The following is a 13,242-nucleotide window of genomic DNA, read 5'->3' on the forward strand; positions in this document are numbered from 1 at the left end:
GTGACCTGACCCAGGTCGTTACCTAATACTAGATCTAGTATGGCATTCCCCCTAGTCGGCCTGTCAACATACTGTGACAGGAATCCATCCTGGACACACTTAACAAACTCTGCCCCATCTAAACCCTTGGAACTAATCAGGTGCCAATCAATATTAGGGAAGTTAAAGTCACCCATGATAACAACCCTGTTATTTTTGCACCTTTCCAAAATCTGCCTCCCAATCTGCTCCTCGGTATCTCTGCTGCTACCAGGGGGCCTATAGAATACCCCAGTAGAGTAACTGCTCCCTTCCTGTTCCTGACTTCCACCCATACTGACTCAAAACAGGATCTTGCTACATTACCCACCCTTTCTGCAGCTGTAATAGTATCCCTGACCAGTAATGCCACCCCTCCTCCCCTTCCCCCCCCCCATCCCTTTTAAAGCACTGAAATCCTGGAATATTGAGAATCCATTCCTGCCCTGGTGCCAGCCAAGTCTCCGTAATGGCCACTACATCATAATTCCATGTATGTATCCAAGCTCTCAGTTCATCACCTTTGTTCCTGATGCTTCTTGCATTGAAGTACACACACTTTAGCCCTTCTATCTTACTACCTTTACACCCTTTATTCTGCTTCTCTTTCCTCAAAGCCTCTCTATATGTCAGATCTGGCTTTACTCCATGCACTTCTTTCACTGCTCTATTGCTCCGGGTCCCATCCCCCTTGCAAATTAGTTTAAACCCCCCCGAACCATGCTAGCAAACCTACCAGCAAGGATATTGCTCCCCCTTGAGTTCAGGTGCAACCCATCCAATCTGTACAGGTCCCACCTTCCCCAGAAGAGATCCCAATGATCCAAAAATCTAAAACCCTGCCCCCTGCACCAACTCCTCAGCCACACATTCAACTGCCATCTTCTCCAATTCTTACCATCACTATCACGTAGTACTGGCAGCAATCCTGAGAACGTCACCCTTGAGGTCCTGTTCTTCAGCTTTCTGCCTAGATCCCGAAACTCACACTTCAGGACCTCATCCCTCTTCCTGCCTATGTAGTTGGTCCCAACATGTATCACAACTTCTGGTTGCTTTCCCTCTCATACCAGGATGTCATGCACCCGGTCAGAGACATCCCGGACTCTGGCACCCGGGAGGCAACAAACCATGCGGGTGTCCTTCTCACGTCCACAAAATCTCCTGTCTGCTCCCCTGACGATAGAGTCTCCAATGACAACAGCTCTCCTCTTCTCCGTCCCATCCTTCTGCACCACAGGGTCAGACTCAGTGCCGGAGGCCCTGCCACAGTGGCTCACACCTGGTCGGTCGTCCTCACCAACAGCATCCAGGACGGTAAACTTATTATTCAGGGGAATGGCTACCGGGGTGCTCTGCACTACCTGTCTACTCTCCTTCACTTTCCCCCCTCGGACTGTCACCCAACGACCTGCTTCCGGCAGCCTAGGTGTGACTACCTCCCTGTAGCTCTCATCTATGGCTGCCTCGATCTCCCTTATGAGTCGAAGGTCATCCAGCTGCTGCTCCAGATTCCTCACACGGTCTTCCAGATCGCCCAGCCGCAAGCACTTCTGGCAGATATGACTCTGCGGGAGAGGGGAGTTCCCCCAAGACTGCCTCATCTCACAGGAGAGGCACATCACCGTCTCAGGAGGCATTGCAAAGACTAACTGGGCACAAGCTCGTCCTCCACCTCTTCTCGTCAAAGCCTCAAATCTCCACTCCTTCACTGGCCCACACACTGACTGGCCACTTTCCACAGGCTGCTCTGCTTGATCTACCCCTCTATTTATTTGTTTGAGCTCTTCAAACTGCTTGGTCACCTGACCTCGATTGCCCACTCAGCTGCTTTCTGCTGAGTCTGAGCTATTCAAATCTTGATTGACTTGATTGAACTGCCAAAACTGCCAGAATCTCTCAAGTCAAAGCCTCAAAGCTCCACTCCTTCACTGGCCCACTCACTCACTGGCCGCTTGCCACAGGCCCTCGCTGTCTTACATTCCCCTCTCCATCACCCCACCGTTTTATCTTACCCTTCCCTTCCTCTTGTATCACCCTCCCAGTCCTACTCTCCCGTCCCCCTTGTCACTCCTCCCGTCCTACTTTCCTCTCCCCCTCTTACTGTCCCCTCCCTCTTGACACCCTTCTTTGTCCTAATCACCCACTCTCTGTCCTACCCTCCCCTCCCCCTCCACATTGTCTCCTCCTTCTTGTCCTACTCTTCCCTTCCTCTCACTCCCCTCTCCTCACCCTATTCTCCCCTGTCTCTCGTGATTCTTTCCCGGTCCTACTCTTTTTCTGCTCCCTCACCCCCATCACCCCTCCCATCCCGTTTGTTATCCAAACTGGAGTTGGCGCTGCCCCCAGTGTTTGGTCAGCAGGAGGCAGTGTGTGTTGTGTTCGACTACAGACTGCTGTAACGTTTATGTGCTCAGTCGTGGACGGTATATTTCTGTGTGACTGTATGTTCATGACTATCTCACATGTATTTTGTGCTGTGTTCTGCACCTTGGCTCTGTAGTAACACTGTTTTGATTGGCTGTATTCATGTCTGGTTGAACTGAAACTTCAACTTAAAAAGTGGAGAGACTTTTTGAAAATCCAAGTAAACAAGATCCCCTGACTCTCCTTCGTCTATCCTCAGAGAAGTCCAGCAGGTTTGTCGGGCAGTATTTTCCCTGACTTTGGGCCGACACTAGAGATCAGTGTTTTGGGAATTGAACTGGCTAATGGCTTTGACGTTCGATCTACCCAGACCTACAGAAAAAAAACATGAACAAATACTCCTGCTAAATGCTTTCCTTCATAAGAGGCTCTTGTCACAGCACGCTCGCCCGGCCCGATGGTTCGGAAGATGTTTGGATGAATCACCAGGTTATTTTCCTGGAGCTGGTTGTGGAGCACAAGCATGGGCAAGCAGGAGTCACGTCACACCCACAAACACAGTGCTGTAACCTCTCTCATCCACCCAAACACGGGGCGGTTGGGCTGTGTGTGTCTCTGAGAATTGACCTCACCTCTAGAGGGAAGCTATGACACCCACGGCAGAGGATGGGGGTGGTTGTATTACTGAGAGGAGACTGCCCACTCCACAGGGGGAGATTATGAGACTCACGGGAGACACAATGGTGGGGGGTGGGGGGGGAGGTGGTTGTATTACTGAGAGGAGACTGCTCACTCCACAGGGGGAGGTTGTTCAACCCGTGGTGTGTCTCCACCTGTAACCCCACCGCTGCCCCTAAACCCTCCCTGGTGGTAGGGTCCTGAGGCTCCTGTACCTCCTTCCTGATGGCAGCAGGGAGAGGAGAGCCTGGCCTGGGTGGTGTGGGTCCTGAGGCTCCTGTACCTCCTTCCTGATGGCAGCAGTGAGAGGAGAGCCTGGACTGGGTGGTGGGGGTCCTGAGGCTCCTGTACCTCCTTCCTGATGGCAGCAGTGAGAGGAGAGCCTGGACTGGGTGGTGGGGGTCCTGAGGCTCCTGTACCTCCTTCCTGATGGTGGCAGTGAGAGGAGAGCCTGGCCTGGGTGGTGTGGGTCCTGAGGCTCCTGTACCTCCCTCCTGATGGCAGCAGTGAGAGGAGAGCCTGGCCTGGGTGGTGGGGGTCCTGAGGCTCCTGTACCTCCCTCCTGATGGCAGCAGTGAGAGGAGAGCCTGGCCTGGGTGGTGGGGGTCCTGAGGCTCCTGTACCTCCTTCCTGATGGCAGCAGTGAGAGGAGAGCCTGGCCTGGGTGGTGGGGGTCCTGAGGCTCCTGTACCTCCTTCCTGATGGTGGCAGTGAGAGGAGAGCCTGGCCTGGGTGGTGTGGGTCCTGAGGCTCCTGTACCTCCTTCCTGATGGCAGCAGTGAGAGGAGAGCCTGGCCTGGGTGGTGTGGGTCCTGAGGCTCCTGTACCTCCCTCCCGATGGTGGCAGTGAGAGGAGAGCCTGGCCTGGGTGGTGGTGGATTCTGTCACAGCCCTCCGTGTAGAGGAGGAGGGCTTTACCCTGAGCCATATCCACTTGTTTCTGTAGGTTTTCTGTTACATGTATGCCTCAACTTTCCTTGCATTAACCCAACCCAGAGAGACAGGATTTAAAATCCAGTTTGGAGCCCAGCTTCCTGGAAAGTTCAGATGCCTGCTGTACGAATGGCGTCCTGCAAACAAGCCGATTCTTATTGTGAGCTCTTTAATACCCAGCCCAGGCAGATGATGGCAGTAAGATGGGGGAGCTCTGCTGATTTATTACCCCTCTCAACCCCATTCTCCTATCTTCTCCCTGGAACCTTTGACACCCTGACTAATCAAGAACCTGTCAATTTCCGCTTTAAATAGAGCCAATGACTCGGCCTCCAGTGCACGGTCTGTGGCAATGAATTCCACAGATACATCACCCTCTGGCTAAAGAAATTCCTCCTCATCTCTGCTCTAAATGGATGTCCCTCTTTTATGAGGCTGTGCCCTCTGGTCCTAGACTCGTCCACTCTATCCAGGGAGGGGGACTGAGTGGGGAGGGTAGGAGAAGATGGAGTGGGGATGGACAATGGTGAGAATGGAGTGGGGAGGGGAGGGGGTTAGGGAGGCAAGGGTGAAAGAGTGGGGAGAGGAGGGGGATAGAGTGTGAGTGGAGGGGACAGGAAGAGGAATTGAATGGGGATGAGGGGGATGGAGTGCGGAAGGGGGTATCAAATGGGGCGAGGGGTGGAGTGTGGAGGAGGAGTGATGGAGTGGGGAGTGTAGGGGTGTTGGTGTGGGAAGGAGAGGGGGAATGGAGTGGGGAGGGGAGAGGGGAAATGAGCGGTGAGGGGAGGAGGAAATTGAGTGGGGAGGGAAGAGGGAAAAATCTTTTCTCCTTTACACTTGCGCACTGGAAATGACATTAAACTACCTTGAAATGCTGACAGCAGCTCAGCCCATGGAGACTTCCTGACGCACTGTGTTTTCACCGGAGTCTGTTTCTGTTCAAGGCTTGGGAGGGTCCCATTGAATGGGGGTCAGTACAGTACCTGTTTAACCCTGGGCACAGTTACTGTGAGTGAGGGACAAGTTCAGCCTGAAGCTGCAGGACATCGTAAACTCAGCCAGCTCCATACCCAGGACATGCCCTCTTCTCGTTGCTACTGTCAAACTACGGGAGCCTGAAGACGCACACTGAATGATTCAGGAACAGCTTCCTCTCCTCTACCATCAGATTTCTGAATGGACGATGAACCCATGTGCACACCCTCAGGATTTTGTTCTCTTTTTCCACTATTTCCGGGAGTAATTTATAGCATTTTTAATATGTTTTGCATTGTACTGCTGCCACAGAGTGACTAATTTCACATTGTAGTGCAGTGATTCTGATTGAGATTCTGAAAATCACCCTTTCACACATACTCTCCTGAAGGAGGAAATTATTGTTCTTCAGTAAACTAAATGACAGGTCTTTTCTATTGTTCCAAAAGTAATCATTTATTGAAAAGTCCATTAAACAAGCAAAGCACAAAAACTTAAACGTAAACAATGCCCTTGAGTATCAGCAGATACAGGATTTATAAACAGCTCTGTGCAAAACACTCAAATCCTGAAGAAGGTTAGAAGAATTTGTAATTATTTCCACACCAGGTGACCCCAGTATTCAGTCAGAGCAGATGAACAGACCCCAGTGTCAGTAAAAATAGGAACTGCAGTGAGCCCAGTAGACCCCAGTGCTCGGTAGTTAGGTAGAATAGGAACTGCAGTGAGCCCAGGAGACCCCAGTGCTCGGTAGTTAGGTAGAATAGGAACTGCAGTGAGCCCAGGAGACCCCAGTGCTCGGTAGTTAGGTAGAATAGGAACTGCAGTGAGCCCAGGAGACCCCAGTGCTCGGTAGTTAGGTAGAATAGGAACTGCAGTGAGCCCAGTAGACCCCAGTGCTCGGTAGTTAGGTAGAATAGGAACTGCAGTGAGCCCAGGAGACCCCAGTGCTCGGTAGTTAGGTAGAATAGGAACTGCAATGAGCCCAGGAGACCCCAGTGCTCGGTAGTTAGGTAGAATAGGAACTGCAGTGAGCCCAGGAGACCCCAGTGCTCGGTAGTTAGGTAGAATAGGAACTGCAGTGAGCCCAGGAGACCCCAGTGCTCGGTAGTTAGGTAGAATAGGAACTGCAGTGAGCCCAGGAGACCCCAGTGCTCGGTAGTTAGGTAGAATAGGAACTGCAGTGAGCCCAGGAGACCCCAGTGCTCGGTAGTTAGGTAGAATAGGAACTGCAGTGAGCCCAGGAGACCCCAGTGCTCGGTAGTTAGGTAGAATAGGAACTGCAGTGAGCCCAGTAGACCCCAGTGCTCGGTAGTTAGGTAGAATAGGAACTGCAGTGAGCCCAGGAGACCCCAGTGCTCGGTAGTTAGGTAGAATAGGAACTGCAGTGAGCCCAGGACACCCCAGTGCTTGGTAGTTAGGTAGAATAGGAACTGCAGTGAGCCCAGGAGACCCCAGTGCTCGGTAGTTAGGTAGAATAGGAACTGCAGTGAGCCCAGGAGACCCCAGTGCTCGGTAGTTAGGTAGAATAGGAACTGCAGTGAGCCCAGTAGACCCCAGTGCTCGGTAGTTAGGTAGAATAGGAACTGCAGTGAGCCCAGGAGACCCCAGTGCTCGGTAGTTAGGTAGAATAGGAACTGCAGTGAGCCCAGGAGACCCCAGTGCTCGGTAGGAGCATTGACTCTGATACCCCAGCCTGAGAGATTATGTTGCAACTGGTCAGAAAATCCATTTCTCGTCATTTGCTGAATTTAAGAAGAAAGTTGAGCTCCAAACATAGTTGACAATATATGGATAAGAATCCTACTTCTTGATCTTTCAATTGATTGAAGGGTCTCGGCCTGAAACGTTAACTGTTTATTCCCCTCCACAGATGCTGCCTGACCTGTGGAGTTCCTCCAGCAGGCTGTATGTGTTACTCTGAATTCCAGCATCGGCAGGATCTCTGTTATCATGTGTTCAGAGAAAATTTTCAAGGGTGTGGCTGAGACTTGAGGTCCTAAACTATTGAGAAAGGTTCAATATGATAGGAGTTTATTCCCTGGAGTGTAGGTGAATGAGGGGATATTTGACAAAGGAATATAAAATTATGAGGCATATAGATAGGGTAAATGCAAGCAGGCTTTTTCCACTGAGGTTGGGTAAAACTAGAACTGGGAGTCGTGGGTTAAGGGTGAAAAGTGAAATATTTAAGTGGAACATGAGGGAGAACTTCCTGACTCAGAGGGTGTGGAACGAGCTGCCAGTGGAAGTGGTGGGTGTGGGTGGAATCTCAGCACATGAGAAGCTTGGATCGGTATATAATGGGAGGGGTATGGACGGTTCTGGTCTGGGTGCAGCTCAGTGGGACTGGGCGGTTTATTAGTTCAACATGGACTGGGGCCTGTTCTCCATCCTGGATGAAGAAATGCGATGAAGAGTTGCAATGATTCTGGGTTTGCATTTCTCCACAGGAGACCCATCCCATACAGCATTGCAAGGCCTCGGACCCTGTCTGAGTGTCCAGCACTTAACAGCAGGCTGCTTCAGAGTTTGTTTGTAGGTCAGGACCACCCTTCCCGGGGTTCTGACAAACTGAACTCAGGTCAGATCCGTGTGCCAACCACAGGGGACCGGTGTGAAGACGGAGCCTAAAGACCCCTCCTGCTGGTTTGTGTTAACATGCAGTGGAGGAGGCCATGGACTGACATGTCGGAATGGGAAGGGGAAGTAGAATTGAAATGGGTGGCCACCGGGAAATCCCACCTTTTGTGGCAGACAGAGAAAATTGCTAGACAAATCCATCCTCCATTCTGCACCGGGTCTCACCAACGTAGGGGGACCATGTCGGAAACAGTAGGCAACCTTTGACAGACTTGCCTCATCTGGAAGAGTGGTTTGGGGCTTCGAATGATCGTAAGGGAGGGGTGTATGGGCAGGTGTAACCAGGAGGGAGATCAGTGGGGAAGGATGAGTGGACAAGGTGTGTGTGGATGCTGGAAATCCAGAACGACCCACGCAGAATGCTGGATGGACTCAGGTCAGGCAGCATCTATGGAGAGGAGTGAACTGGACACATGCTACCATCTCTGGCAGCCGGGATTTTGAAGAGCCATAACTGATCATCAACAAGACAACTACAGAATGGACACCTCTGCTCCACCCTCTCATTGGATTTTCGCTGAGGTCGACACAATGTAAATGATATGAGGGTGAATCCGAGTCTGGGCCAAAGTCTCCTGGGGTTCCTGAGTGCGACATTAAAAAGATCCCCCTCCACCAGTGATCTCAGATGCAGGCTTTGATACATCCAATCTCCCCTTGAAAGAAAACTGCTCCAGATACTATACGCTGCAGGAAAGCCTTAATATCTACATTCTAAATAATGAAATGGGAATTATTCAAGATTACTTGAAATGACAGGACAGTGTGTGATGGTCAGACATTGTGGGTTAAAATGGACACAGGTGGGGCCCAGGCATTTGCTGTGGATACATCACTGTTGATGCTCTGAGATTAGAAATGGATTCCAGCGAGCGGCAAAGACCACCACACTAATACCCTCCAACAGAGATAATGCCCCTTTGGTCCCCACCTGTCCCTGTGGGGACCATCATCAGGGGTAACACTTGGCAAAGCTCAGAGACACACAGGTGCATCCCCAGTCCAAAGGGGAAAGTGGGCCAAGCTTACACGTAGTTCTTTGGGGCAGAGGGAGTTGATCGCGGGTACGGACGTCCCGAGGACCTGCCTTTGGTACAGGAACAGGTGAGGAAAGCTCCCCCCAAAATGGAGAGAGCAGCCGCTCCCCAGCCAATGAAGAGAGCCTGGCCGAACTCAAACCTGCAAGGGAAGACAGAACGAGTTCAAGTTTAGTTTGCATTCAAGCATTCATGAATACAGCCAGACGTGAAATATAGCCCATGTCCAAGAACATTGAAAAAGTTACTGCCCACTCCACCCACCCTGTCGGTCACCTATTCACCAAGTTGCCATCAGGGAGACGCTACAAGTCCATCCCCACCAGCTCTACACGTCATCTCTGAAGCTTAATTCCCGTAGCTCTCAACAAACTCACTCAAGTGTAATACCCTGACTGTCCCTGAGCAACATCCGTTCAATGGCCCTCCCTGCTCTCCTTGTTCCGTGATAATTATTGAGTCTGTTCTTATGTTTACATTTATTTCAATTTGAGTATTGACGATTGAACATGTGACCGTTCTGCTAACTGTAGATTGCTCGTGGCCGTTTGCACTGTTGTCTTATTAGTTATTGGTTGTTGTGTTGTCTGTTCTGGTATCGTCCTGTGTTTTGCGTTTGGCACCGAACTGCGATCAGTTCTGGACAGTTTCACATTCTGGCAATAAAGACACAATGGTAAAATGGTCTGGCGACTTTCTTCTACAACAACTGCAACATTGGTAACCGGTTGGGGACGTCAAGAGAATGGACGGGAGAAGCAAGTAAACCAGAAGCACTGGATCAATCTTTGTTACTGTGAACTGAATGGCTGATATCTGCTTCCATTGTTCAGCTTATGAAACGTAGAACAGTCCGGGTCCTTCAGCCCACAATGTTGTGCCAAACTTTTAACCTACTCGAAGAGCAATCTAGCCCTTCCGTTCTACAAAACCCTCCATTTTTCTATCATCCATGTGCCTAATGTATCAGCCTCTGCCACCACCTGGCCTCGAGTTCCACACGCCAACTGCTCTCTAAAGCTACATCTGACATCCCCCACCCAAACTTCCCTCCGATCATCATAATATTCTGCCCCTCCTATTAGCAATTTCCACCCCGGAAAAAGGTTTCTGACTATCCGCTTGATCTTAGGCTCTTGTCATTTGCACTCATCAATCAAGTCAAGTCACCACTCACCTTCCTTCGCATGAAAGAGAAAAGTTCTAGATTGCTCCACTTATCATCATAATACAAGCTCTCTAATCCAGAGAGCATCCTGGTGAATCTCCTCTGCAACCTCTCTAATCCAGGCAGCATCCTGGTGAATCTCCTCTGTACCCTCTCTAATCCAGGCAGCATCCTGGTGAATCTCCTCTGCACCCTCTCTAATCTAGGCAGCGTCCTGGTAAATCTACTCTGCACCATTTCTAATCCATGCAGTGTCCTGGTGAATCTCCTCTGCACCCTCCATAATCCAGGCAGCATCCTGGTGAATCTCCTCTGCACCCTCTCTAATCCAGGCAGCATCCTGGTGAATCTCCTCTGCACCCTCTCTAATCCAGGCAGCATCATGGTGAATCTCCTCTGCACCCTCTCTGATCCAGACAGCATACCGGTGAATCTCCTCTGCACCCTCTCTAATCCAGGCAGCATCCTTGTGAATCTCCTCTGCACCATCTCTAATTTAGGCAGCGTCCTGGTAAATCTCCTCTGCACCCTCTCTAATCCAGGCAGCATCCTGGTGAGTCTCCACTGCACACTCTCTAATCCAGAAAGCATCCTGGTGAATCTCCTCTGCACCCTCTCTAATCCAGGCAGCGTCCTGGTAAATCTCCTCTGCACCCTCTCTAATCCAGGCAGCATCCTGGTGAATCTCATCTGCACCCTCGCTAATCCAGGCAGCATCCTGGTGAATCTCCTCTGCACCCTCTCTAATCTAGGCAGCGTCCTGGTAAATCAACTCTGCACCATCTCTAATCCAGGCAGCGTCCTGGTGAATCTCCTCTGCACCCTCTCTAATCCAGGCAGCATCCTGGTGAATCTCCTCTGCACTCTCTCTAATCCAGACAGCATACTGGTGAATCTCCTCTGCACCCTCTCTAATCCAGGCAGCATCCTGGTGAATCTCCTCTGCACCCTCTCTAATCCAGGCAGCATCTTTGTGAATCTCCTCTGCACCCTCCCTAACCCAGGCAGCATCATGGTGAATCTCCTCTGCACCCTCTCTAATCCAGGCAGCATCCCGGTGAATCTCCTCTGCACCCTCTCTAATCCAGGCAGCATCCTGGTGAATCACCTCTGCACCCTCTCTAATCCAGGCAGCATCCTGGTGAATCTCCTCTGCACCCTCTCTAATCCAGGCAGCATCCCAGTGAATCTCATCTGCACTCTCTCTAATCCAGACAGCATACTGGTGAATCTCCTCTGCACCCTCTCTAATCCAGGCAGCATCCTGGTGAATCTCCTCTGCACCCTCTCTAATCCAGGCAGCATCTTTGTGAATCTCCTCTGCACCCTCTCTAACCCAGGCAGCATCCCGGTGAATCTCCTCTGCACCCTTTCTAATCCAGGCAGCATCCTTGTGAATCTCCTCTGCACCCTCTCTAATCTAGGCAGCGTCCTGGTAAATCTCCTCTGCACCCTCTCTAATCCAGGCAGCATCCTGGTGAGTCTCCACTGCACACTCTCTAATCCAGACAGCATCCTGGTGAATCTCCTCTGCAACCTCTCTAATCCAGGCAGCATCCTGGTGAATCTCCTCTGCACCCTCTCTAATCCAGGCAGCGTCCTGGTAAATGTCCTCTGCACACTCACTAATCCAGGCAGCATCCCGGTGAGTCACTTCTGCAACCTCTCTAATCCAGGCAGCATCCTGGTGAATCTCATCTGCACCCTCTCTAATCCAGGCAGCATCCTGGTGAATCTCCTCTGCACCCTCTCTAATCTAGGCAGCGTCCTGGTAAATCTCCTCTGCACCATCTCTAATCCAGGCAGCGCCCTGGTGAATCTCCTCTGCACCCTCCATAATCCAGGCAGCATCATGGTGAATCTCCTCTGCACCCTCTCTAATCCAGGCAGCATCTTTGTGAATCTCCTCTGCACCCCCTCTAATCCAGGCAGCATCCTGGTGAATCTCCTCTGCACCCTCTCTAATCCAGGCAGCATCTTTGTGAATCTCCTCTGCACCCCCTCTAATCCAGGCAGCATCCTGGTGAATCTCCTCTGCACCCCCTCTAATCCAGGCAGCATCCTGGTGAATCTCCTCTGCACCCTCTCTAACCCAGGCAGCATCATGGTGAATCTCCTCTGCACCCTCTCTAATCCAGGCAGCATCCCGGTGAATCTCCTCTGCACCCTTTCTAATCCAGGCAGCATCCTTGTGAATCTCCTCTGCACACTCTCTAATCCAGACAGCATCGTGGTGAATCTCGTCTGCACCCTCTCTAATCCAGGCAGCATCCTGGTGAATCTCCTCTGCACCCTCTCTAATCCATGCAGTGTCCTGGTGAATCTCCTCTGCACCCTCTCTAATCCAGGCAGCATCCTGGTGAATCTCCTCTGCACCCTCTCTAATCCAGGAGCATCCCGGTGAATCTCCTCTGCACGCTCTCTAATCCAGACAGCATCCTGGTGAATCTCCTCTGCACCCTTTCTAATCCAGGCAGCATCCTGTTGAATCTCCTCTGCACCCTCTCTAATCCAGGCAGCATCGTGGTGAATCTCCTCTGCACCCTCTCTAACCCAGGCAGCATCCTGGTGAATCTCCTCTGCACCCTCTCTAATCCAGGCAGCGTCCTGGTGAATCTCCTCAGCACCCTCTCTAATCCAGGGAGCATCTGGTGAATCTCCTCTGCACCCTCTCTTATCCAGGCAGCAACCCGGTGAATCTCCTATGCACTCTCTCTAATCCAGACAGCATCCCGGTGAATCTCCTCTGCATCCTCTTCAATCCAGGCAGCATCCCGATGAATCTCCTCTGCACCCTCTCTAATCCAGGCAGCATCCCGGTGAATCTCCTCTGCACCTTCTCAAATCCAGGCAGCATCCCGGTGAATCTCCTCTGCACCCTCCCTAATCCAGGCAGCATCCTGGTGAATCTCCTCTGCACCCTTTCTAATGCAGGCAGCATCCTGGTGAATCTCCTCTGCACCCTCTCTAATCCAGGCAGCATCTCGGTGAATCTGCTCTGCACCCTTTCTGATCCAGACAGCATCCTGGTGAATCTCCTCTGCACCCTCTCTAATCCAGGCAGCATCCTGGTGAATCTCTGCACCCTCTCTAATCCAGGCAGCATCCTGGTGAATCTCTGCACCCTCTCTAATCCAGGCAGCATCCTGGTGAATCTCCTCTGCACTCTCTCTAATCCAGACAGCATCCCGGTGAATCTCCTGTGCACCCTCTCTAATCAAGGCAGCATCCTGGTGAATCTCTGCACCCTCTCTAATCCAGGCAGCATCCTGGTGAATCTCTGCACCCTCTCTAATCCAGGCAGCATCCTGGTGAATCTCCTCTGCACTCTCTCTAATACAGACAGCATCCCGGTGAATCTCCTGTGCACCCTTTCTAATCCAGGCAGCGTCCTGGTGAATCTCCTCTGCACCCTCTCTA

The 13,242-nt window shown here is 51.4% G+C and overlaps 1 protein-coding gene across 1 annotated transcript in view; it reads right to left on the bottom strand.

Annotated features, from left to right (window-relative positions):
- Positions 1-6,396: 6,396 nt before the first annotated feature.
- LOC132406129 (claudin-1-like) overlaps positions 6,397-13,242 on the bottom strand; it is a 170,799-nt gene continuing 163,953 nt past the window's right edge. The window contains exon 4 of the mRNA XM_059991374.1: positions 6,397-8,796. Coding sequence (XP_059847357.1) covers positions 8,643-8,796 — 154 coding nt within the window. The 3' untranslated portion in view covers positions 6,397-8,642. The remainder of the gene's footprint in view (positions 8,797-13,242) is intronic.

This window comes from Hypanus sabinus, chromosome 2, assembly GCF_030144855.1.
Source record: "Hypanus sabinus isolate sHypSab1 chromosome 2, sHypSab1.hap1, whole genome shotgun sequence".
NCBI lineage: Eukaryota > Metazoa > Chordata > Chondrichthyes > Myliobatiformes > Dasyatidae > Hypanus > Hypanus sabinus.